The sequence below is a fragment of the Nilaparvata lugens genome, chromosome 1 (assembly GCF_014356525.2).
Source record: "Nilaparvata lugens isolate BPH chromosome 1, ASM1435652v1, whole genome shotgun sequence".
NCBI classification, from domain to species: Eukaryota; Metazoa; Arthropoda; class Insecta; order Hemiptera; family Delphacidae; genus Nilaparvata; species Nilaparvata lugens.
Genome location: NC_052504.1, coordinates 44,948,791 through 44,976,687, shown reverse-complemented (window position 1 = coordinate 44,976,687; position 27,897 = coordinate 44,948,791). Strand labels below are relative to the sequence as shown.

The window sequence follows — 27,897 nt, the reverse complement described above, 5'->3', positions numbered from 1 at the left end:
TTAATTTATTAATGAAATTCAACACATGACTTGAAAGTAGAAACTCATATTTTGCATTTTACTCAACTATATTACACTAATACTTAAACTATAATTGAAAAAATATATAACACGTGTGCTCTTTGTTTATTGACAGCAATAGGTTTACATTGTTTAATGGTCTTGTTTAAACTTAATCTTGTTTAAACCAACTTTCCAGATGCCCAAAATTGGAAAAATCTTTGGCATCTTTCAGTTACTTAATTAACTAAACATTGATTGAAGTCAGTGTTTTTGTTTTTGCCGAATATTATTGTCGATCTCAAATACTGGATTGTATTTAGAAACATCATCAATGGTGCTTTTTTCTAGTGTCTTGTTAAATTTCGGTGTTTGTAAAGCTCTTTCTGATCCCACCTTGCCAATTACAGAAGGCTCAACCCGTAATGTAAAATTCTATTATGATGTGCTCTTCAATCTGGCCGCATCCTGAACAACTCGGCTGCTAATTGAACAACTCGGTTTATTCCATTCTGGATCAATTGGAAAAATCGATAATGACACTGATTTTCAGCGGTTTTTTGAATGTGTACAAGATTCTTATTGGCAATCCTTTTTTACATTAAGGCTCTACTGTACACCTCAATAATGATTGTTGAAGTGTTGACACAATTCTTGACAATCCCTTCTCACAAGTCTCTACTGTAAAACTAGATGATTGTTGAAGGGTTGGCAACATCATTGACAATCACATTCCATAAGAGAGACTATTGTAAACCTGTCGATAATGATAGCTATAAATTTGTGTCTGCAACATTCTTGACAATCCCTTCCCACATGGACAATATTACTGGCAATTCCTTTCCACGAGGCTCCACTGTACACCCCAATAACTATTTGCAACTTTCTTCTAGATTTCTCTTCTCAAGGCTTTTCTTGTTGATAATTATTGTCAAAGTGTTATCTACAAGATTCTTGTCAATGCCTCTTTCCAAGTCTTCCTTGTCAACCTTGATAATAAATATTGTCAGAGTGTTAACATCATTAGTTTTGTCGATACCTTTTCCCACGGCGAACCTCGATGACAGTAGAATTGCGGGATCAACCCAACTGCCTCCGGGACTGTCCGTGCCAGTCGGAGGGCGGCGCATGGTCAAAGCAGGCCGCCGGGCAGGGTGCGGGCCACTTGCAGTCAGTGTAGACCTCGCCGGACCACGCGTTGCCTTCAGGACACGCCTCCAGTGGCTCGAAGTGCGGATAGTTGCAGTAGTCTTTGACACACTCCTCAGCGCTGTTCATCGCGTGACAGTGTGGCCCGGTCGCCTGGCACGACTTGGTGCATCTGCAGCCCTGGCATGGGCAGTCGGCTGATCGCGAAAACTTGCTCACTCTCGGAGAATAGCTCTTACATTCGTTTGTCTTCTCATAGCAAGCCATCTGTAACAAAAACCACGTATAGATTACTACGGGGAGTAATCTACTTACTTGAAAACTTCCACATTCTGAACCGTTCTCTCACATGTTTTGTAAGTTGAGAACTATTTTGAAAATTACAATATCGGTTGCGCGTTGCACAAAAGCCTAATGCCGTTTGCAAAGTCGTTGCACTAAATTTTAATCATGATTAAATGCCACAAGAACCAATAAGAGAAACCTACATTCAAAAAAGCTTCTTTTTATAAAGAAATAGAGTACAAAAGCCTGTTAAATTTTATAATGATCCAATGCCACGAGAACCAATCAAAAATGTCTTCTTTTAAGATACATAATAGACCTACCCAAGCACCTACCACTCAACATTCATCCATATTACATTATTTTTGATCCAGTTACTATAAATAAGGTTCAAAAAGAAAGAAAATATAATCGCAATACGAAAAAAGCACTTGGATTTGATCTGATTACAGATGAAATCTTTAAGAAACTTCCAAGGAAAGGTGTTGTCATGCTAACATATTTATTTAACTCCGATTACGACATTTTCCTACAATTTGGAAGGTGGCAGAAGTCATTATGTTGCAGAAGCCTGGGAAATGTCCTCAAGAAGCAAAATCGTACCGCCCAATATCTCTTCTACCTGCAATTTCAAAGCTTTTGAGAAATTGCTAATGAAGTGATTGACTCCCATCATAAGTAGTAGGAATCTGATACCAGTCCATCAATTTGGTTTCAGGCAGAAGCACTCAATAAACCCTTGACCAAGTACATATAATCACCAATGTAATAGAGAATTCATTAGAGAAAAAATCTATATGCTCAGGAATCTTCCTTGATGTGGCACAGGCATTTGACAAAGTGAGGCATGAAGGATCAATAAACATCATATAATTCTTCCCACTCAACTTGTGAAACTTTTAAAATCATACATCACCAACAGATTGTTCAGATTTAAGGAAATAAGGGCTGGAGTTCCACAAGGTAGTGTTCTTGGACCAGTTCTTTATGTGCTGTACACAAGCAATCTTCCTGAATTGGATGCAGTGACAATTGCTGTTTTTGCTGCAATACTGGCAGAAGGGGAAGCAGTACAAGAAGCAGCCACAAAACTACAGAACGCTACCAACAGATTCAGTGACTGTACCAAAAAATGGAATATTCGATTGAATGAGATTAAGTCCATTCATATAAACTTAACCAACAAAAATATCTATGATCCGATTCGAATAAATCTGAATGGGAATGTAGTACCACACAGCAACACCAGCAAAATACCTTGGAATGACTCTTGACGCCATGTTGGAATGGAAAGAGCATATCAAGATGAAAAGGAGCGAGCTAGGACTCAAATACAGTAAAATCTACTGGCTGTTGGGCCGACAATCACAACTCTCATTGGAAAACAAAATATTGATCAACAAACAAATTCTAAAACCTGTCTGGACGTATGGAATTCAGCTTTGGGCTGCTCTAGAACTTCAAACATCAATCAGATTCAAACATTCCAAAACAAAGTACTGTGGAACATGGTGAATGCGCCCTGGTACATAAGGAACAGCAATTTGCACCGAGGTCTGCACATCCCCTATGTGACCAGTGAGATATTATAAGACGATTAGTAGCTCATCATGAGTCACGTCTTCATCAACACGACAACACCGAAGTCATTCAACTGCTAGACAACACTGAACTCACTAGGAGGTTGAAGAGAACAAAGCCCTTCGAGTTGGTGTAGTGCTAGTGAAGCGAAAAAAGTATATTAAATAAATGTGTAGTGAAAGAATTTGAAGTAGTGAAATTATAGATTAGAACTGTAGGCTTCACTGGAAGACTTTAGTAATAAAAATTAATATTTTAAGATAAGAAATAAGAGAACAAAACTGTGATTAATAATACACTTCCTATGTATTGTCCACTCTCTTGCCAAGTCGCTTGCATCAAACACGCAATGGATGATGAGTGTGGATGATTATATTATTATATTTGTGGATGCTCAGCGGGCCACTTTTGTCTTGCATTTGATCGTCTCATTTCAACAAAAATATGAGCGAAAGGCAAGTGAAGGCGAGCGGTGGCATAGTAGCCTTTCATACTCTAGCATTCCTCGTCATTTCTACGCACTCGGAAAGAGCGTGTCGTCGGCATTGGAGCAGTGGCTGCATAATGAATAATAACAGGTATTCTAGGTACCTTGCAATTAATTAAAGAATAGAATGACAGCCTTTATTTTTGACCAAGGAGGGCGAAGTTAGGGCGCAGTTGGCCCTCTCTTACACTTAACCCTCATAATGATAGATAGTCTTATTGTTCAAATAATGTCAAAGTGGATATTAGTTACATATTTTATAGTTTTATTAACTTTATTTTCGATCGGTTAGAAGGTTTATTCGAGATATGCTGTTAGTATGTTAATATAGATACGGTAATAATTTTATTAATTGTGAAACATTAAAAACAATTTCATCAAATTTGAAAAATAGCCATATAGGCCTACCGTAATTATTTTTATAAAGCATCTTTTCGATTAAGCTTGAATTAATTTGAATTGTTATTTATTCAATCTTATAATTTCACCATTTCTTATTGAGCGCATTTTAGGAATGATATATATTTCAGGATAGAATTGATGATAAAATAAAGCCTACCGAAGAGTCAAGTTGAGGACCTTTGGTTGGCAGCTTTGGATAATAAACGCGGCAAGACCCGCGATTGGTTTGCATCTTATCAGTAGGCCTCGTGGCTGGCTCGCCATCAAGATACATTGCTCCTTTCGGGTCCTGCTTCACTTCCTCTACACATTTCTCTCTTCTCCTGCAATTTTGAAATAAAATGTTGTTCATTTTCTTTCTTACCAACTTAACAGACCGATAGAAGGATAGTGTAATGGAAGTATGATAATGTAATGGTAAACGCACGGGTTTTATGACTTTATAAATTTTATAAATCATTGAAAACATATGGAAGAAATTTACATGAATTCTTGAGTAAAAATAATCATTATAAATATTTGTATTTTTAAATAATATGTATCACTTATAGGTTGGGTAAGTAGTAAAAAACAATATTTTTCGACATGAGCAAAATGCATGAACATTTATGACTTCATGACATAAAAATACATTACTTCTGATGGTTATACATGAGACTTTATTTTTTTTCTAAAAATATTGAAGTAACTTGTAATAAATTCGTTTAATTGATTTCAGGAAAATATGTTAGTCAAATGAATTTTGAAAATAATTGAAGCATTTAGCTTTTCAGATAAAAATTGAATAGGAGGAATTATTTTTTATTATTCTTCCTTTTTGATGCTATCAAGACAAAAAGTCTATGAGCTGTTTAGGCATCTTCAATGAGCTCTATCTTTACAAGTGCAAACAACTCAAAATAGATTTGAAAGATACAAAAAAAATAGGAAAACGATTTTTTGGGGCCAAAATATAAATTATTTCAAATAATAAAAATAACTAAAAATGTTTATGCTGGCCCCCCTGCACCAATGTAGATTCCTAAATACATTACCCTTTATCCAGTCTATTTTTTTATTTTGTCTGCCTGTTGACAAGCTATCAGCTGTATTGCCTTTTATGTAGATGCCAAAAACAAAACAATATTGAATGGCTTCAAGCCTTCAATTAAATTAGCAGTTGAATCATGAAAATATTTACAAAATTACCAATACAGTATTTACAATGGTCAATTAAGAAGAAAATGACATAGATGCCCAAGAAAATGGTACCAAATGAGTGGTTGGAGCCGGTGAACAGAGTAGGTGACGTATTTATATCGCTTTCGGGTGCATTGCAGGTGGCTCTGCTTGGTTATCTTATATTTTTTGATGACAATGAGTCGCTGTATTGCGCTCTTATGAACTGGCCCTGGTCAGTGAAACAGAGCATCCTCCATGTCTATGCCTACTTGAACCTGGCATTAATGCTGCTTTTGTGCAGCCTAATATACGCGTGCCACTCAGATGCTATGGGCGAGTTTCTTGAACTGCATCCGATAATATGTGCGATAGGTATTAATGTGGGACTATTTGTATCGATGCTTTCCATGCACAATTTAGACTACCGTACGCAATACAAACCGAAAATGTTCTTCTTTGTAATGCATAGTATGCTGGCTGCACCATCGATATGCCGCCTTGGATCCGACGTCTGTTTGCAGTCTCTCGGTTACACAGTGCAGCTTCTCATCCTGGCCACAGGAGTCGCTCTCTTAGCCGATAAAAACTTTCACAAGCACCTCACCTACCCACTATCAAAACTAAACAGCATCATATTTGCAGCATCGATTTGCAGCTCAGTTCTTGGCAATCCTGCTAAAAACTTGCTAGAAATAACCATTTTTTGTATCAATATTCACGTAGGACTACCTTTTTTCTTATGGATGTACACAGTTAACACGCAGATGATGTTGTGCCATGCAAACGAAGAGCCCGAAAATTTTGATCCTGTCTATATAGCTTCGGTGATGCTCGTCAACCTTCTCAACATATATGTTCGCCTCACAACTATCACCGCACTGACTATGAATCTCAAGAAATTGAATCAACTTTGAACATAATAAATTAGTATGTACCGCACAAAATAGGATATTTCAAATAAATTACCATTCATGTATAATAATCGGACAAACTTAAAATATAAAATAAAAAATTGGATGGAAAGTTTTATTTTTGAGAAATTCTTATGATAAATGCAGTAATAATTTCTTATAGAAGTTATATAAGTTCACTAAATAAGAAATTGTGGAATAAAAACAAAATAATATGTCTTTCTTACTATAATATATATTTTATTATTCTATTCCAGTATAATATACGAAATATTATATTTTTATTTTAAAATGGAAGGAGCAATTATGTTTCACAATCTCCGAAAACATTATTAGGATAAAAGTAGCCTTCAACAAAATTCAACTTTGCAGAGGTATGTAATATACTGCAATTTAAAAACAAAATATAGTTCATGTTACTTTTATTTTACTAATTTTGTTAACTTATAGAATGAAGTACATTTTTTTAATTTCAGAAGCATAGCCATAGCCTATTTGAAATGGCCTGTATAGTCCGGGCGCAAATGTCATGAATAAGTCACTCCGTGATCATTTTTGTGTAACAGCCGTGGAAGATGTCTCAATTTCTTCGTTAGGCCTAGCATGATACGGATCGTGATGATGATAAGTCGAAATCACAGGCAAACACCTTGGAAACAAGATGTTCGCCAAAATTTTCAGGGTTTAGCTATATCGCTTGTACTGTATTTCAATGACCGTTCAAAATATTCTACCGTTTTTCTAGACGAAAATATTTTTAAATTCTTCCTCTACAATTTTATTTTTGTTTCATAAAATTTTCCTATAAAACGCATATTTTTTAGTTATAAACTTCAAAAACCAAAAAAAAATCGTTTTTTTCTAAATTTTTTTCAAATTTCATTCCATTATAACTTTTTTGTGCAAGAGATACAGAGAAATTTCAAATCTATGAAATATAGTGCGTTTTTTTAACTTTGAAACGATATATCTTCATGCGCTGTACGTCAAGAAATGAGTTCTCCAGCGCCATCCAAAGAAAACCCTGCACGGCTTTTGGTGCGTTTTTCCATATGCATGAGGTAACAATAGTCCGGGCGCAAATGTCATGAATAAGGCACTCCGTGGTCATTTCTGTGTAACAGCCGTGGAAGATGTCTCAATTTCTTCGTTAGGTCTAGCATAATAAGGATCGTAATGATGATAAGTCGAAATCACAGGCAAACACCTCGGAAACAAGAAGGCCGCCAAAATTTTCAGCGTTTTGCTATATCGCTTGTATTTCAATACAAGATATTCAACCGTTTTTCTAGAAAATATTTAAAAAACCTTCCTCTACAATTTTTGATTTATAAAATTATCCTCTAAAACGCATATTTTTCTAGTTATAACCTCCAAAAGCCCCAAAAAAAAGTTTTTTCATAATTTTTTTCAAATTTTATTCCATTATAACTTTTTTCGTGCAAGAGATACAGAGAAATTTTAAAACTATAAAATTTAGAGCGTGTTTTCAGCTTTGGAACGATATATCTTCATGCGCTGTATGTCAATAAATGAGTTCTCCAGCGCCCTTCAAAGAAAACCCTGCATGGTTTTTGGTGCGTTTTTCCTCACGCATGAGGTAACAAGCTAGAACTATAAAATCGTTTTTTTCATGACTACTTCAAGATAGAGACTTGCAAATGGTCTCAATCTCTTCGTTACAACAAGACGAATAAGAATATTGATGATGGAAACAACGAAAAAGTAGTTTTTTCTCTTTTTCCAAAGACGCTCCAGTCGAAGATGTTGGACTTACAGCCTTCAACTAGATGTCATTTTGAAGGTTTAGAAATATTCTACAACACTGCGCCAATGATATTGGTGTTTGTTCACTCTCAATATATTTACAGGGTGAAAAATAAAATTTTGTCCCTAAAAATATCTGATTTCAAGAGTTAGAAGTTATATTCACCATAGTAAAAGTTATTGGAAATAGATAAATCTTTCGGATATTGTAGTATGATTATTTTGGAGCTTCCAGATGGCTGAATTGATCCGATTTCCTCGACATTATTAGAATTACAGACGATTTCTTGAAAATCAAAATTTTTTTTGCCGCTATCTTGTTTTTTTATAATGACAAACATTTTTGAGATTGCCATCATGGATAATCTTTCTACACATTATTACAAATAGATTGATAACATTCCCAAGTCTGTACCTTCAAGGAGTCATGAGTTACACGGTTTTCTAATTGTTTGGATTGGCATTTGGTGGAAAAAGTGTGTTTTCCGCTGCAAACAGTACTTTTCTCTCTTTTTCCGATGACGCTCCAGCCGTGGAATATGGACTGACCGCCTCCAACCAAATGTCATTTGAAGCTTTGGAAATATACTAGAACACTGTACCAATAACTCTAGTGTATGTGTCTACTGCGAATACATTTACAGGGTGGAAAGTGAAATATTGTCCCCAAAAAAAGTATGTTTCAAGTTTTTATAGCAAAATGTACAAATTGTTGGCTCTTTAATGATCTCCGTCCTTAGCTGTTAATAGTTTTCTTATCAGTTTGGATTCATATCTGCAGTCTTTACGGCCAGACAGTTTGGTCATCTTGATAGGAGACATAAATATAAATATTCTTGACAATGATAATTTAAGTAATGAATATCTAGGTGTCATGCAGCTAAATGGATTCAAGTCATTTATAAATAAATCCACTCGAGCTCAAAACAATAGCAGCAGCTGCATTGATGACATATTTTTCAAAACAAGATCCGTTAAAGAGAGTGATAAATTTGCAACTATTATAAAATCTACTATCACTGACCACTACTGTACCTCATTTCATATGAATTGCCTTTCCAATTCTATTCAAAATCCACCTGTTAAAAATACCTTTATGAAAATAAACTACGAGACATTGAAGAATGACTTGGAGAGAGAAAATTGGAATTGTTTGATTGATTGAAAAAATCTTTATTCATAAACATGTAAAATACATATGAATAGTGTCACAGAATACTAAGGAATAAATAGCCTAAATACTAGTTACAAACAAATGTCATACACATAAAATATTATAAAAACTCCTGTAACGAATACAGGGATAATCTTACCAAATATTCCTTTAACTCAATACCAAACCTTTTAACATCTTCTAAACTTTTCAAATCGTTTGGCAATTTTGGAAAAAATTATCTTCCCCTAAAAACGGTTTTCCTCTCGAATAGGTATAATCTATGTCTTTCAACTATTCTGCCATAACGGGTAAAGTAGCCGTGAGTCTGGTTTCTTATTTCAGTATTGGTCTTTCTAAAAAACATGATGACATCATATATATACTGCCCATACACTGTCATAATCCCAAGCTGCGAGAAAAACAATCGTACTGAATCACATCTTTCAAGCTTAAGGATTATTCTGATAGCTCTCTTTTGCTGCTTGAGTATCTTGTCCAAATTCTTTTTGGTTGTACCGCCATAGATACAAAGTCCATACGCCAAATGTGAATGAATTACAGCATGGTATACCGACTTCAATGTCTGGACACCACAAACATTGGACATCTGCCTTAGAGCATAGAGACCTGTGGAAATCTTTTTCATAACATGGCAAACATGACTATCCCATGTAAGATTACAGTCCACTAATAATCCCAAAAACTTTGTACTCTCTTTTGTTGCTATAATTTCATTATTCAATGTCACCCTAGGATATAGATTTTGGTTCCTACTCTGCTTTGTCATAAATGGGATAACTATTGATTTACTTGAGTTCAAAATAAGATTATAGCAATTCAAATAATTATTAATAGAGGCTATTCCAATAGCAGATGAGATTTCTACATCCTGAACCGATCTACCAGAGAATATTATATTTGCATCATCGGCATATAGACAGACAGACGCTCTATCTTGGACCATCCTAGGCATACCTGTAACATAACACAGGAATAGTAAAGGACCTAAGATAGATCCTTGGGGAACTCCATACTTCAAGCTTCTTAGGTCGGAGCAATAGATTTTTTTATATTTATATCTTTGAGACTCTTCTAAATGCTCTATTTGAACGAACTGCTGTCTGCCTTTCAAGAAAGATGAAAACCAATTCAGCTCCTTACCATGCACTCCCATAGACTCTAATTTTTTCAACAGAGTATCGTGACACACACTGTCAAACGCACGACTTAAGTCTAAAAAGGCGCCGATAACCTTTTCCCCTTTGTCAATAGCATCAATCACAGTACTAATAAAATCTACTCCTGCAGTGATAGTAGATCTTCTAGAGCGGAAGCCATGCTGTTCTTTATCTAGTATATTATGTGTCTCTAGATAATCCATCAGCTGAATATATACAACACGCTCATATATTTTCGAAAACACAGATAATAGTGCCACTGGCCTGTAACAATTACCTTTCACATTACCTTTTTTAAAAATTGGTATAACTTTGGCTGTCTTCAAATTGTTGGGAAATTGGCCTGAAATTAGAGAGGAGTTTATTATATGTAATAATGGCTTAATTATAGCTGGCAGAATCTGTTTTACTACTGTAATTGGTATGTCATCCGGTCCAGTCGAGAGTTTATTTTCAAAATTTATAACAATTTCCTGCAACTCAGATTCTAAAATTGTTTTAAATTTGAATTTCGGAGATGGCTGGCAATTTTGAATGTTTGGTAAATATACAGGTTCATCATTATTTTCAGGAATATTTGGTATCACAAAATTGTCCACTGCTGTAGCAAAAAAGTCATTAAATATATTGCTTACTCTATTAGGATCAGTTGTATTCGTTTCATTACTTATTATACTTATATTTGAATGATTACAAATTTTTTGTTTTCCTATCTCATCTTTTATAATTTTCCAGGCTACTCGATTCTTATTTTTTGCATCAAAAATTTTCTTGTCAAAATATTTTTGCTTATCTTTTTGCATAATGAGTTTCAAAGCTTTCCTTTTGGATTTAAGTTGAAATTTCACATCCTCTGATTTATACTGTTTGAATATGTTTTCCAACTCTAACAGCTCCTTCTTTTTATAAACTGCCACAGCACTAGACAATTTTTTACTACTGTACTCTTTTTCATTTCTGAATAGTTTTGGAAAGTTTATGTTAAAGTAATAAGAGAAAAGCGACATGAAAGTATCAAATTTTTCAGTAACTGGAGATTGAAAAACTTCTATCCAGTACAAAAATAACAGCTGTTTGTAGAACATGTCTACATAACATTCACTAAGATTCCGACGCAGTTTCCTAATTGGTTTACATAAAAAACTATTCACATTCAGGATTTCGAGAAGTTGGGCGTCGTGATCTGATATATGGGTAATTATACCAGATATCGTTAAACTATCGTCATTAATGTTTGTGATAAAGTTATCAATCGCTGTTTCGGAGGTAGCAGTAATTCTAGTAGCAAAATCAACCTTGTATTTCATATTAAACATTCTTACAACGTTCATGAACTTATTGTAAACATTATCTCTCTCTAAAACATTAATATTTATGTCTCCTGCTAAAACAACATATTTATATTTCTTACATAAAATGTCAAGTAAGATCTCTAGCTTTTCTAGAAACGGTTCAAGATAACAATGCTGAGGCGTTCTATATAAGCATGCCAGTACAAATGTGATATTGTTTAGTGAAAATTCCGAAACGCAACATTCAAATTCTTTTTCAGTTGTGATAGATGCAATTGCAGGTAAGTTTACAGGTTTACATTTGGAAACAATATTATTATGCACTAAGATCATAACCCCGCCTCCTATACTATTGATTCTAGAAAATTAAGAGCTTAAGCAATAATTAGGTAAATTCAGCATTTCTGTTTCTGCTTCCGACATTTTGTGTTCTGATAGGGCTAGTATCTCAGGTTTTATCTCTTCTAAATTTATTCCCAACGAATCAAAAAATATGATACATGTTTAAATATGATACACTCAAGGCATTGATAAATTGGAAGACGTTTTTATTGACAAATTAACCTATTACATAGATAGACACACTGATATCATACACATATCACATAAGAAAGGGCCATTAAAAAATGGATTACACAGAGTATGGTGAGTACAATGCACAAAAGAGAAAGAATGGCCCAAAAACTGAAAAAGCAGCCTTTCAATACAGTTCTGAAAAATCATTATAAAAATTACATAAACACCTTAAATAACATTGTTAGAAATGCAAAAATTGAATATTTTAATAATAAGTTTGAATCGAACAAAGGTAATACAAGAAAGACATGAGGAAATATTAGAGAAATAGAAAAAAACTCAAAGATAGAACCAAAAATAGATGCTGAAATATTTAATTATTATTTTGTAAATGTTAGAAAAAGATATGCAGAAGCACTACATAACAATTGAAATACATCTCCCTACGATCATTATCCATACCTCCTATAAATAGTCTCTATCTACATCCAACAAATGCTGTTGAAATTTCACTCACTATAAATTCCCTAAAAAATTATGCTTCACCTGGAGAGGAAAAATTCACAGGTCCCTGCCTGAAACAGATTACTGGCCCTATATTGCTGGCCCACTTGAAATAATAATAAATAGATGCTTTAGTGAGGGTTACTTTCCAAAACGTTTTAAAATAGCCAAAATGATATTAATCCATAAAGTAGGCGATAAGAAAAATCCAGCAAATTATAGACAAATTAGTCTACTTGGCAATTTTGCTAAAATAATAGAAAGACTGATTAAAAAAAGAATGGTTGACTTCCTAAATAGAAATAATTTAATTGCAAAAAATAAGTATGGTTTCCAATGTGGTAAATCAACCAAGGATGCTGTTATGGTATTGATTGATCCAGTTAACAGGAATTTCAATAAGAATGTTAAAACACTGTCTGTTTTCCTAGACTTGGCGAAAGCTTTTGATACCATACCCCATTCGACATTGATAGATAAGCTGAATGGATGTGGTATCCATGGAGTGGCAAAAAGTTGATTACCAGCTATCTGCTGGATAGATCGCAAACTATGACCTTGAACAATAAAACTGATACAAGAATTTTAATAAGTTTTGGTCTTCCTCAAGGAACAGCCTTATCACCAATATTATTCTTGATTTATTTGAATGATCTTCTCAAATTAAATATCCCGAATTCCGCCAAGATATCTTTTGCTGATGATACAGTATTGTTATTTACTGGATCATCATGGAGAGAGGCATATGGAAACACAAATGAAGGATTAAGCATTGCTGAGCAATGGTTTGACGAGCATAATCTCACATTAAATTCAAATAAGACCAAATTTATTGCTTTTACTCCAACAAAGACTGGTGAACCACCTACTGAATTAGATATAAAAATCCACAACCATGGCTCTCATATCGTCTCTAGACCCAATATTAATTTTATCTGTGGAACAATCGAAAAAGTCAATTCCCTAAAATATCTTGGAATAATAGTTGACAGTCACTTAAAATGGAACTTTCATGTATAACACATAGTATCTAAATTAAAATACCTAATATACATTTTCTATAAAATTGATACTCTAAAGGATATCAACATCATAAGAACTATATATCATGCATACGCTCACTCCTTGTTTCAATATGGAAATATAGAATTATGGGGGGAGCACCTTTGACACGAACTTTAATAGAATATTTACCCTGCAAAAGCATTTAATTAGAGCCGCTCTAAGACGGCCTAGACCAGGGATGCGCAACCCGCAGCCCACAACGTAGTTTTATGCGGCCCGCATAGAACGATAAGAAAGAAAAATCAAGGACAGAAATCAAGAAAGAAGAAGTGCATTACATGAAAAGAAAGACAAATTAAAGATAGTGTAAATAAAAATTTTCAAATATCCCGCATTATATTGAATATGTGATACCAAATAGAAACAAATGACTTCCAACGCTCTCCAACGGCTACTAGTGAAATTAGCAGGCCAAGTGTATTTCGTTAAACCGATCGATATCAAATATTGATACATGAGAAAAACACATATTCGGTCTGCTCTCCATTCTTAGGTTATGTATGGTACAATTAGACTGGAAAGAACTTGAACTTGATATACCGTATGAGTCTCTTTAGTTTGTGTTTTATACTTGAAATAAGTGAATAAGTGAAATACATGAATAAGTTTGAACTTCTTCAAGAAGTGAGTACTGTACTTTTTCTAACCCACAACAGTAGGCCTACTTTACTATTGAGTTTAAAAATGGATAGTGCACCTGTATGTAAAAGAAATCGTGTGATTGGTGATGAAAAAAGATTGTTTAGTGAAGTGTGGACTTCAAAGTATTTTTTTTATTTTAGTCACTGAGAAACCAGTGTGTTTAATTTGAAATGAGAGCATATCAGTGTTGAAGGAGTATAGTTTGAAGCAGCATTATGAATCCAAGCATAGGGAAAAATTTGATTCTTTGCAGGGAATTCTAAGAAAAGAAAAAATTGAAGTACTAAAGAAGCAATTACATCGCCAGCAATACTCATTTGTTCATAAGTCTGCTGAAAATGATACTATTGTTAAAGCAAGCTACATTATAGCAGAAAAGATTGCCAAAAAGTCAAAGCCGTTCTCCAATGGTGCATTTGTCAAAGAATGCCTTGAGGCTGCCACGGAAATTCTTTGCCCTGCACAGAAAAATTTGTTTACGAATGTCAGCCTGTCAAGAGACACTGTAGTTAGAAGAATTGATGACATGGCTAAGGATTTGCAGAGCACATTAAAAGAAAAAGCTTCACATTTTGTTTCTTTTGCAATTGCTATTGACGAAAGCACAGACATCACTGACACTGCACAGCTGGCTGTTTTCATTCGAGGAATTGACGAGAATTTCGAAATAACTGAGGAGTTGTTATCACTTGAGGCTATGAAGGGTACAACAAAAGGGGTGGACATTTACAACAAAGTTAAGGGAGTGTTAGATCGGTTTAACCTGAAAATTGAAAACAGAAAATTGAGGAATTAGTTGGTGAAGATGAACAAGAGGAAGAGGGAGAAGATTTGAGAAAAAGTTCTGCTGCCAGTAAGCCCACCTTGGATAAAGACAACCTGAAAGAGGGTAATTTTGTAATAGTGAAATATAATGAGGGTTTCTATCCAGGTATGATTTCAAAGATGCCAAGTGAAGACGAGGATGGACCAACCGTGGACTGCATGCAGAAGAAGAAAAAATCGTGGGGCTGGCCCAAAAAAAAGACATTTTAATGTATCATTGGTGTGATGTAGTTCAACAAATTAAACCTCCAAAAGTGGTCAACAAGAGGGGGCAATTTTCTGTCCCTGAACTTTTAGACTTTTAGCCATGGGAAACTTTATAAACATCTCAAGTGTGATTTTGGTTTCTTAATAGGCCTACTATATTTTTTATGTTATTATTTCAACTTTACCACATTACCATTGGGGTTACAATAGCCCAGCAGAAAAACTACATGCAATTCTAGTATAAATGTAATACTGGGCCAATGTTCCCCCAATGGCGGGTAACATTGGTCCACTGTTAATAAAATATTCTAACTATTAAATAATTTTGAAAAATGTAATTAACAACATGTCAACTTGATCTTTGACTCATTGAGAAACATAATAAATTATATAAAAAATTATTTCTTTTCTGATTCATTCTTTAATAGTGTTAAATAGTTTAAATGTCCAAGAAAGTGGGCCAAAGTAACCCCAGTCTACGGTACAGCTCGAGGACTTTCTAGACTGCGGCATCCTTTCTCTTTCTCTCTCTTAACTTTCCCTATTCTAAAATCCTTCTAGATCTCAGGTACAGCTTGAGGACTTACTCGCCGAAGTTTCTAGACTGTGACATCCTTTCTTTTTCTCTCTCTTAACTTTCCCTATTCTAAAATCCTTCTAGCTCTCAGGTACAGCTTGAGGACTTCCTCTCCGAAGTTTCTAGACTGTGGCATCCTTTCTCTTTCTTTCTCTTCACTTTCCCTATTCTAAAATCCTTCCTGCTCTCAGGTGCAACTTGAGAACGTCCTTGTCGAAGTCACAGACTGCAATGCTTCCTGCTCTCAGGTACAGCTTGAGAACGTCCTTGTCGAAGTCACAGACTGCAACACTTCCTGCTCTCAGCTACAGCTTGAGAACATCCTTGTCGAAGTTACAGACTGCGACACTTCTAGCTCTCAGGTGCAGCTTGAGAATATCCTTGTCGAAGTCCCCAGACTGCGACATCCTTTCTCTTTCTTTCTCTTCACTTTCCCTATTCTAAAATTGAAGTACTAAAGAAGCAATTACATCGCCAGCAATACTCATTTGTTCATAAGTCTGCTGAAAATGATACTATTGTTAAAGCAAGCTACATTATAGCAGAAAAGATTGCCAAAAAGTCAAAGCCGTTCTCCAATGGTGCATTTGTCAAAGAATGCCTTGAGGCTGCCACGGAAATTCTTTGCCCTGCACAGAAAAATTTGTTTACGAATGTCAGCCTGTCAAGAGACACTGTAGTTAGAAGAATTGATGACATGGCTAAGGATTTGCAGAGCACATTAAAAGAAAAAGCTTCACATTTTGTTTCTTTTGCAATTGCTATTGACGAAAGCACAGACATCACTGACACTGCACAGCTGGCTGTTTTCATTCGAGGAATTGACGAGAATTTCGAAATAACTGAGGAGTTGTTATCACTTGAGGCTATGAAGGGTACAACAAAAGGGGTGGACATTTACAACAAAGTTAAGGGAGTGTTAGATCGGTTTAACCTGAAAATTGAAAACAGAAAATTGAGGAATTAGTTGGTGAAGATGAACAAGAGGAAGAGGGAGAAGATTTGAGAAAAAGTTCTGCTGCCAGTAAGCCCACCTTGGATAAAGACAACCTCAAAGAGGGTAATTTTGTAATAGTCAAATATAATGAGGGTTTCTATCCAGGTATGATTTCAAAGATGCCAAGTGAAGACGAGGATGGACCAACCGTGGACTGCATGCAGAAGAAGAAAAAATCGTGGGGCTGGCCCAAAAAAAAGACATTTTAATGTATCATTGGTGTGATGTAGTTCAACAAATTAAACCTCCAAAAGTGGTCAACAAGAGGGGGCAATTTTCTGTCCCTGAACTTTTAGACTTTTAGCCATGGGAAACTTTTTTAAACATCTCAAGTGTGATTTTGGTTTCTTAATAGGCCTACTATATTTTTTATGTTATTATTTCAACTTTACCACATTACCATTGGGGTTACAATAGCCCAGCAGAAAAACTACATGCAATTCTAGTATAAATGTAATACTGGGCCAATGTTCCCCCAATGGCGGGTAACATTGGTCCACTGTTAATAAAATATTCTAACTATTAAATAATTTTGAAAAATGTAATTAACAACATGTCAACTTGATCTTTGACTCATTGAGAAACATAATAAATTATATAAAAAATTATTTCTTTTCTGATTCATTCTTTAATAGTGTTAAATAGTTTAAATGTCCAAGAAAGTGGGCCAAAGTAACCCCAGTCTACGGTACAGCTCGAGGACTTTCTAGACTGCGGCATCCTTTCTCTTTCTCTCTCTTAACTTTCCCTATTCTAAAATCCTTCTAGATCTCAGGTACAGCTTGAGGACTTACTCGCCGAAGTTTCTAGACTGTGACATCCTTTCTTTTTCTCTCTCTTAACTTTCCCTATTCTAAAATCCTTCTAGCTCTCAGGTACAGCTTGAGGACTTCCTCGCCGAAGTTTCTAGACTGTGGCATCCTTTCTCTTTCTTTCTCTTCACTTTCCCTATTCTAAAATCCTTCCTGCTCTCAGGTGCAGCTTGAGAACGTCCTTGTCGAAGTCACAGACTGCAACGCTTCCTGCTCTCAGGTACAGCTTGAGAACGTCCTTGTCGAAGTCACAGACTGCAACACTTCCTGCTCTCAGCTACAGCTTGAGAACATCCTTGTCGAAGTTACAGACTGCGACACTTCTAGCTCTCAGGTGCAGCTTGAGAATATCCTTGTCAAAGTCCCCAGACTGCGACATCCTTTCTCTTTCTTTCTCTTCACTTTCCCTATTCTAAAATCCTTCCTGCTCTCAGGTACAGCTTGAGGACTTCCACGCTGAAGTTTCTAGACTGCAGCATCCTTTGTCTTTCTCTCACTTAACTTTCCCTATTCTAAAATCCTTCTAGCTCTCAGGTACAGCTTGAGGAATTCCTTGCCAAAGTTTCTAGACTGCGGCATCCTCTCTCTTCCTTTCTCTTAATTTTTTCTACCCTTTTCAGCACGAAATCTCAGTTCCAGACTAGAGATTGTTCCCGTTGTAGTCCTCAGACCAGCAAGAGGTGTTGGAAACCTTGTGTAGAGCAGGATCACAGTCACAGATTAGAGATCAACTCAGTTGCGGTCCTCAGACCAGCGAGAAGCTTAGGAGGATCCTTGTAAACCCTTCCCTATCCTCTTATAATAGTCAACATACTGACTATTAATTTAGAAGCGTTTCGGACGATTGAGAGTGATTCCCATACCCTTAAGGGCAGTCACAGATTAGCCCTTAATAACCGACACACAGTCACCAGATTAGCGCTGAAATCCTCTTTAGCAGTTTCAGAATTGCTGAAAATCCTTTTGCAGCTGCAGGTTCGCGATTCAGAAATCCAACACCCAAAACCTTATCCTCTAAACTTTAATTATCATGAAATTGAAATAGATATACTGTGTTTAGCTAGCAGATTCAGCTTGCTGAGAAGTATATTGCGATTCACAGACTGTGAGTTATCAAACAAACCCCCATTAGTTACAGGGATGAACAATTCTATTAACAAATCTCCATTCACCAGGCCCGATAAAATAGTCTCTATACCTCTTACTTGGTGTACTATATCCTGTACCTTATACCACTTACGCCTCTCCAATCATATTAAACTAATACCGGGTGCGCAGGTTCAGTCTGCACACTGACAGCTTGCAGTCACAAATTGCAAAAACCTTAACAAAATTCCATATCATTCCTTGTTGGACTCCACCCTGAATTCCTCCACCTACAACCTTTATTCCGGGTTTGCAGGTACAGCTTTGCTCGCCATCAATTCGCAGTTGGTTCAGATTGTGTACTACCTTTACAAATATAATTATTTGTGGAGATCTGATATCCGGATCTGTATCCTTGGTTAAGGTTACCTCAATTCTCCCTTACACCCAACCTGAATTCCAAGAGCTGAGGGCCGAATCGGCCAGCAACGGCTCGGTCACACACTCTTGCCTTCAAGCTAAATACCTCCCGACAAAGACAGAGTGTAAAGAATCAGGATAGGGGGAGAAGTGTAGGTCCGGTATCTCCACCAGTCAGTACAGTCACTGACCCCTACCCATACCCGGCTGTAGCTAGTCTGCGGCGCGTGTAGCAATACTTCTCAATACAGCTGTGCCTAGTTGAAAGTTGTGTGTATATTTTTGGCTTCAAAATTTTCTGAAATAACTCAATTTATTCAAAGTGCGGTGATATTAAGTGCAAAATTTGACTATAATTTGGTATTTTAATCATTCTAAATTCAAAATTTCTAGCTAATATATATTCTTGGACAGAACTTTGAACTTTAAATTTCCTCAGTAAGAACATATTAACCTATTTTTTCGGACACTTCATTATTTATCAAAATTTGGGAACAGAATAGTTTTGGGCTATGCCTGTTGTTCTATCCCGATCATATTCATATGATTTGTAATTATATCAACGAATAAATAAATAAATATTATTAGGAAACCTAGAGGGTGGAATAGGACATCCTTATAATGAAGTAGATGATACTGATGATGGAGTAGATGATACTGACAATGATAAAGACTATTGTACCGAAAGTGAAACCAGTTCCAGTGATGAAGAAGAAATTCAAACAGAAATCGCAAATCCGGCAAGTGAACTGCTGCAACAGAAGTGGATGATGAACTTAGTCAACATAATAGGATAGAACAGAATGGAGAAGAAAATAATATCCCACAGATCGTCGAAAAGGAACCAAAGAAGGGTAAGAAGAGAAAATCAAACAAAAACGAGTGGAAAAAGAATGTAGCTAAACGTCTTCGAAATCTAGGTCAAACCTATACTAGAAGCAAGCGAGTTTATGAGAGAAAGGTATTAGGGAAAACCTGCAATGAGAAATGTCGACTGAAGTGCAGTACAAAATTTACAGAAGATGAGCGACAGAAAATTCTTGATGAGTATTGGGCAATGGGAGACAATGAAAAGCAGCGTAGTTTTATTTTGAAGTGCATGCAGACTGTGACTCCACGATATTGCTATAAGAGAGAAGAGAGCCACAGGAAAGATAACAATGCATTTTATTCTCTTTTAAAGGATCAAAGAGTGCGAGTTTGTAAATGTTTCTTCATGTCCACTCAAGCCTCTATCAGTTCAGACCTGCATGGAAAACATGACGAACATAGAAAACTCCCAGAATCCATAACGATTGGCATTAAGTTGAATAACGCATAAATACTTTATCACATGCCATAGCCAAAATGAAGGTGACAACGTACACTCTGTGATTGAAAAGCAAATAAAATTAGCTCTGGAATCAGGGCCGATATTCACTCCAGAACAATATACATCCTTGATTAAGACGGCTAGGAAACATGGACCACCCTACAAAGTGCATGAACTTACTCATGATAACTTCTATGATTTCAAAGAATTTCTAACTCATCTTGGACAGAACTTCAAATATAATGAAGAAGCATCCCCACTCCTGTTCAATGAAATCAAGATTATCATAGTAAAAAAGGAAACCCCTTGTGTATTTTTATAAGCTTTTTTTTTAGCGACAAAGAATATGGACAAATGGATTTCAATCATAACATTCAGTCAGAATCAAGACCAGGACAAGTTCACGAATTGGCCAAGAGACCGCTGCTGTGACTGTAAACAGCATAGCCAGTCTGAAATTGAAGAAGGCATACAAGACAAAGTTGAAAATCAGTGACAAGAAAAAGAAAGCTTTGATGGACCTTGTGAAAAAACAAACAATTCCCAAATTCTACTCTTTATGAAAATCTGTAGAACTATGATTTTTTAACTTGACAAACCATACCTCACCTATATCAGTGATAAGTTTTGTTATTGAGGTTGGATTTTTGTGTTTCTGTTAGTGCTAAACCGTATTTTAGATTGTAAAACTTTGTTTTCTGGATATTTTAATTATTTTTGGTTTTCATTTTTTTATTACATATGCTTACTTTGAAGAACCTTTTTCAGTTCAATGATGCTCTTGTAATGCAGACATGACCTTGTTATCAAGGTTATTTGCATGCAGTGTTTTATTTTGTACAATGTATTTTCCAATTTCTATGATAATTTATGTATATTTCAATTATTTAAAATATTTTCTAGTGATACAGTATTTTGTATTTTTGCGAAATAAAGTTTCTTTCTTTCTTTATTTCTACATTGTCAAAAGTAAAGTCACTCCTTGAACATTTCAAAAGAAGCAGCACTGACTTGTCAAAGCTTCAAGAAATACAAGAGCAAATGAGGATTCCAAAGAAAAAGTTGAAGCAAAACGTGCCCATAAGGTGGAACTCCACCTTTGATATGCTGGTTAGAGTACATAAGAATAAGGAGCCAATCTTGTCTGCTACAGCAATTTTACAGTTTGGAGAAAATTTTTATATTTCTAGGGAAGAATGGACTGCTATACACCAGGCTATAAGGGTATTCTCTGTATTTAATGTTGTAAATAATGAAATATCTGGAGAGAAAATGGTCACTCTCTCGAAGACAATCATACTGGCAAGGGACATGGTGAAGCATGTCAACAAATGCCTTCTCGATACAGAGCTATGTGAGAACGTCCGAGAGATGTGCAGCACCTTGAAAGATGAACTGTCAACAGGATTCAACAAACTCGAGGGTTATGATCTATTCAGCCAAGCACTGTTATTAGGTCCTAGGTGAGATAACTAGTAACGACAACAACCGCAGCAAGTTACTAGAGGTGGTCAAGAACAACATTATGAGTTTTTCAAACAAAAAAAGAATCAATCTCCTCTAGGGACTTACATCAAGTATGTGAAACCATTGTCTATGCAAAAAGCGAAGAACATTGCAAAACAACTACTAAAAATGATTGTTATGGAATACCATCCATTCTCCATATAGTTGGAGACTCCTAGTTCAAAAATCTAATCAAGGAGCTATGCCCTGGGTACTCACTACCTACCTACTAGAAAAACTATCACCTATAGTCGGTTATGATTAATTTACTAGGGATCTGCAGTGGAAGAACTGAAGCGGGAATTAAGTCCTGCAAACGAGTTCTGTGACTCTTACTACTGATTGTTGGACATCCTGTAATAATGAGAGTTTCATTGCTATCATGGCTCATTATATCGATGAAAAATTTGAAATGCATTTAAAGTTGCTGGAATGCAAGTCATTTATTGGTTCTCACACATCTGCTGCAGCTCTTCAATCTACTGCACAAAATTGGGGGCTGACAAACTATGTCACAGCTATAACCACAGACAATGCTAGCAACATAGTATTAGCCGTGAAAAGTACAACATTGAGACATGTTAGGTGTTTTGTGCATTCCGTGAACTTGGTGCACAGAAAAGTTTGAAACAACTTAATTCTACATAAATTTATCCCTAACCTATCCTAACTTAGTCCCAGCAAAGAAGTAACATGTTTCTGTCCAAAACATTTGGAGTAGTATTTGGAAGAGTAAAATATAACAATTGAAATTTTAACGAATATTGCTGATTAGTTCATACATTTCATTGAAATGACTAAGTTCCATGAATATTATGTTTAATAAGATTTCCAAAATATTACCTAAAATCAAATATAAGCCATATACACTGATAATTTATCAAAATATTCTACTTGAATAACATAATGATGTAATTCAATCTATAATTCAAAGCCAGAATCCAGAATTATTCAAGAGTCCAGCAAATATGATGGATTCCATGTTCAGGGTTTGTATAATAAGTAACTGGACTGAACTCAGAAAATTTTTTATTGGCAAAATATGCACAATTTCTCTTCAGAAATCTTCAAAGTGATCCCCATTGATGTTGATAACACATTGAAACATGATTCTCCAATCCCTGATCGCTCCCTGGAAATCGGCAACCTCTGTAATGTCTTGAGCCCTTATCAAAGCACTTTGATCATTTTCCAGAGTCCCGAACCACATCCCTTTGAGTTGCCTCTTGATATTGGGGAACAAAAAGGAGTCCAGTGGTGTCATATCCGGGCTGTAAGGAGGACGTGGCAACATCACCCTCGCCTGTTAACTGCTCGGTGATGAGCAGGCAGGTGTGTGATGGAGTATTGTCATGATGGAAGATCCATGAATCGGCAATCCCCAGATGGACTCCATGAACCCGGGTGGTTAATCAATGGAGCACCTTTCTGTAGTACTGGCCGTTCACAAAGAGCTTGTGCCACTCGTTCAAGCTGTAATCCGCCCAGGAGAATTACAACTGATAACTGCCCAGGTTCATTGAGTCCGTTCGGGGATCGCTGATTTGTGGATCCTCCATTCCGACAATGCTGTGTCGCACACTTGCCAGTTTGTCACTGAGCAAATGGCCAAACAGTCGAGGGTAATGTTACCACATCCTCCTAACAGCCCGGATATGGCCCCACCAGACTTCTTTTTGTTCCCCAAAATCAAGAGACAACTTAAGGGGACGTGGTTCAGGACTCTGGAAAACTTTCAATGTGCTACAACGAGGGCTCAAGACAGCATAGAGGTTGCCTACATCCAGGGAGCATTAGGGATTGGGAAATTCATATCAGTGTGTTATCGACTCCAATGGGGACAACATTGAAGATTTCAGAAGAAAAATTATACATATTTTGCCAATAGAAAAATATCCTGAGGTCAGTCCAATTACTTATTATACAGAACCTGTTTGTTGTTTGTGTCGATTTCACATGCATATATTTACATGAATGTCATATTATGAAAACCACTGGATTTTTGACCTGACAAACCATACCTCACCTATATCAGTGATAAGTTTTGTTATTGAGGTTGGATTTTTGTGTTTCTGTTAGTGCTAAACCGTATTTTAGATTGTAAAACTTTGTTTTCTGGATATTTTTATTATTTTTGGTTTTCATTTTTTTATTACATATGCTTACTTTGAAGAACCTTTTTCAGTTCAATGATGCTCTTGTAATGCAGACATGACCTTGTTATCAAGGTTATTTGCATGCAGTGTTTTATTTTGTACAATGTATTTTCCAATTTCTATGATAATTTATGTATATTTCAATTATTTAAAATATTTTCTAGTGATACAGTATTTTGTATTTTTGCGAAATAAAGTTTCTTTCTTTCTTTATTTCTACATTGTCAAAAGTAAAGTCACTCCTTGAACATTTCAAAAGAAGCAGCACTGACTTGTCAAAGCTTCAAGAAATACAAGAGCAAATGAGGATTCCAAAGAAAAAGTTGAAGCAAAACGTGCCCATAAGGTGGAACTCCACCTTTGATATGCTGGTTAGAGTACATAAGAATAAGGAGCCAATCTTGTCTGCTACAGCAATTTTACAGTTTGGAGAAAATTTTTATATTTCTAGGGAAGAATGGACTGCTATACACCAGGCTATAAGGGTATTCTCTGTATTTAATGTTGTAAATAATGAAATATCTGGAGAGAAAATGGTCACTCTCTCGAAGACAATCATACTGGCAAGGGACATGGTGAAGCATGTCAACAAATGCCTTCTCGATACAGAGCTATGTGAGAACGTCCGAGAGATGTGCAGCACCTTGAAAGATGAACTGTCAACAGGATTCAACAAACTCGAGGGTTATGATCTATTCAGCCAAGCACTGTTATTAGGTCCTAGGTGAGATAACTAGTAACGACAACAACCGCAGCAAGTTACTAGAGGTGGTCAAGAACAACATTATGAGTTTTTCAAACAAAAAAAGAATCAATCTCCTCTAGGGACTTACATCAAGTATGTGAAACCATTGTCTATGCAAAAAGCGAAGAACATTGCAAAACAACTACTAAAAATGATTGTTATGGAATACCATCCATTCTCCATATAGTTGGAGACTCCTAGTTCAAAAATCTAATCAAGGAGCTATGCCCTGGGTACTCACTACCTACCTACTAGAAAAACTATCACCTATATCAGTGATAAGTTTTTGTTATTGAGATTAGATTTTTGTGTTTCTGTTAGTGCTAAACCAGATTTTAGATTGTAAAACTTCACACTAATCCATTATCACTTAAAATGTAAAAGAAAAGTCTCTGCCAGTCTGTTTTTACATTTTAAAACAAGAAATTATTATTGTTTTTGTGATTTTATTAAACTGTATTTTCTACATACATTTCTTCCAACTTTCAATTATTTTTAATCCCCAAAAATTATTTTTCTTGAACCCAGAAACATTTTTTTCTATTAATTTTTCTCTGCCAACATTGCTAACCTTACTTCCCTACTACAGGTGTTTTGGTCTGCTTAAACAGTTCACAGCTGGCAAATGTTTACAATTTTTGTCTGTTATCATAAATCATGAAATAATAGCAGTTATAATGGTAGAAAGTGATAGATTGGGAAAAAGTGTTCTAAATATAGTAAACTCATGTCCTTTTGCGGGATTAAATGATGAGTTGCAAGGCGTTTTCAATGAGTATTTTGACAGAAAATCTGAATCCTCTAATAGTGAAAGCAGCAGCGATGAAGACCAAGAAGATGCAGGTATTGTAGAACTTGATTCAATACCTTTGTTTGATGAGACATTTGCTGTGAGTATTATTATTACTATAGATTATAAACTATTAGATATTTCCTATTATATTCACTACTGAATAAATAAATTCTACTGTCAGGACTGGTTATGATAGTTGAATATTCTTTTACCATACCGTCTGTCAAAAGCATTAAACTGGGCATTAAGTATTGTCGATTTGATTCGTCAATCTAATGACCTTGTTTGTTTTTTAGGGAGAGCTAACCACCAGAACAGTGGAGAACATAGAAATAATCTTGGGCACTGAAACACCTGGAACAACATTGGATGATAATGATGCTACAGGGAGTATTATAGAAGCCATTGAAGATGTTCAATTATGTGAAAGTGAAGCCCCTACCACTGATGATATTTGCAAAATTCTAGAAGGTTGTGGATGTAAATATGGACCAGGGGAACTCAGTGTTGTTTTATGTTTAGTAAAGAACAATATTTAATATTTAGAGAGGAAAGTGCCAATTTAGATTATTATGAAGATCATGTAAATAAATTAGATTTAGTTGTTTTAGCCCAATTATGTGCTTTTTGTCAGACGGACAGTAAAACTCAATGTTCTCATAAAATAAATGTTGACCATAAGTTTTCACGGACATCATTTATGATCAATGGGAAAAATGTTTGTGAGAAAGTTTATCTCTTTTCCCATGGTTTCTCAAGAGAAAGATTTAAAAGATTGAAAAAAATTTTCCTTAATGAAGGAGTAGTTGCTAAAGTACATGGCAATACAGGTTGCAGCCCAAAGAGTCATTCCTTGGGCTATGAGGCAATAAATAAGGTGGTCACCTTCATAAGAAATTATGCATTTCAAAATGCAGTTTTCCTACCTGGGCATCAGTCCATTCAGTACAAAGGTGCTGCTGTGAAATTACTGCCAACATCTGACAGCAAAATTTCCATTTATTTAAAATACAAAGCGTGTTGTGAGGCAGATGGGGCTAGTGTCATATCTGACAGATCATTTCAGAGGATGTGGTTGCATTTCTGTCCGGAAATTATCATTCAGAAGCCAAAAAATGATATGTGTAAAAAATGTCAAACCAACTACACTGTTAAATCTCACTTACCTTATTTCACTTTTTAGGTTACCTATTTATTTTGTTTTTATGTTAATAGACGATGTTGTTTTTCTATCAGCTGTCATTTTGTTTTAATGTCTGCAACTCACTGCCTTTTGTATCACAGTTTAGAATTCATGACCACTTGTAGTTTCATTTTTGTCTCAATTTTGTCTTTTAGATATTCTTATAGATAAATAATCTATATTCACTTTTGTAATCATTTTCAAATAGATTTTTTCTCATTATATTAGTGTGATTGTTCAGTTATGTGTTGACAGTATTTTGAATCATGTAGTCATTTCCTTTCTTGTTGCTTTTTTGGTTCCAAGCCTAAACTGTACTTCATTCTTCTGGCTTGTTTCTGTCTCTTGTGCATCAACTTTTCGAAGTCCCAAATGTTTCTTCAAAACTTCAAGTATTTCTATGAAGTATGGTCACTGTTAGCATTGATTTCGACAGATCAATCTGTGCTATACATCTCGCCGTTCACCGCTTCAAAATTGATTCATTAGTATTTGATTTATCTTCATTCCAAGTTTTCATGTGCATCACAACCTTGCAGTGTACATGAAACTTTTCTTCAGTGTTGAAACCTCTTCATTCATTCAGTGTTCAATCCAAATTCAACTTATGTTTTGGATCTCGCATCTAGCTCGCAATTTTGGATTTTTTGCAATGCTACTCAATGAAGAATCGATTTCTTCTTTCACATCGTCTTGTATCTGGTAACGCTACTACCGTACGTTCGGATTCAATCTCGCCATTGCCTTTGGAGAGTCCTTGTCGGAGTTTCATCAGTTTCTTATAACAGTGAGGGGTTCACTGTTGTCAGCCTAGAGTCGTCCTGGATTCCTGCTGGTCTCCAGAATCTTGGTTTGAGGTTCTCATCCTGATCCGCACCACCTGCATGGACATGCTGGTGCTCGTCTCCACCTGCTGTTGCTTCAAACTTTCTGAGCTAAGTCCTATATTTAACATTATTGATATTTTCACATCATTTCAACTGTAGCAAAATATCCACTTTGGTTATAGATCTTGTGCTATCTCTTCTAAATTGGATATTTTGAGTTTAAAGTACATTTGCTCTATCTTCCCAGACTTGTCTTAATTTATCAGTGAATCTTATATTCAATATTATCTCAATATTCAGTGAATTTTTTTAATTGAGTGTTTTCCACTAATTTTAAAGCTTTCATCTTCCATTG

At 35.6% G+C, this 27,897-nt stretch overlaps 3 protein-coding genes across 3 annotated transcripts; 2 read left to right on the top strand and 1 right to left on the bottom strand.

The window, feature by feature from the left end:
* Positions 1-107: 107 nt before the first annotated feature.
* LOC111058915 lies at positions 108-27,897 on the bottom strand. Its single transcript, XM_039434927.1, has 3 exons — positions 26,459-27,897; positions 4,062-4,227; positions 108-1,416 (listed from the first exon to the last, which is right to left on the bottom strand). Exons 1-3 carry the CDS (start codon positions 26,464-26,466, stop codon positions 1,081-1,083), a joined length of 510 nt encoding a protein of 169 aa, XP_039290861.1. The 5' UTR covers positions 26,467-27,897; the 3' UTR covers positions 108-1,080.
* On the top strand, positions 4,953-6,376 carry LOC111047473 (growth hormone-inducible transmembrane protein). The gene has a single exon (XM_022333234.2). It carries the CDS (start codon positions 5,137-5,139, stop codon positions 5,977-5,979), a length of 843 nt encoding a protein of 280 aa, XP_022188926.2. The 5' UTR covers positions 4,953-5,136; the 3' UTR covers positions 5,980-6,376.
* On the top strand, positions 25,400-26,158 carry LOC120352765. Its single transcript, XM_039434961.1, has 2 exons — positions 25,400-25,582; positions 25,829-26,158. Exons 1-2 carry the CDS (start codon positions 25,487-25,489, stop codon positions 26,069-26,071), a joined length of 339 nt encoding a protein of 112 aa, XP_039290895.1. The 5' UTR covers positions 25,400-25,486; the 3' UTR covers positions 26,072-26,158.

Bases quoted from the DNA above. Each gene is read 5' to 3' on its own strand.
- LOC111047473 (XM_022333234.2), top strand. From the start codon at position 5,137: ATGCCCAAGAAAATGGTACCAAATGAGTGGTTGGAGCCGGTGAACAGA.
- LOC120352765 (XM_039434961.1), top strand. From the start codon at position 25,487: ATGATGAGTTGCAAGGCGTTTTCAATGAGTATTTTGACAGAAAATCTG. The intron at 25,583-25,828 runs GTATTGTAGAAC...TTTGTTTTTTAG, and splicing joins TGAAGACCAAGAAGATGCAG to GGAGAGCTAACCACCAGAAC.
- LOC111058915 (XM_039434927.1), bottom strand. The intron at 1,417-4,061 runs GTAGGCTTTATT...TTTTTGTTACAG, and splicing joins GTCCTCAACTTGACTCTTCG to ATGGCTTGCTATGAGAAGAC.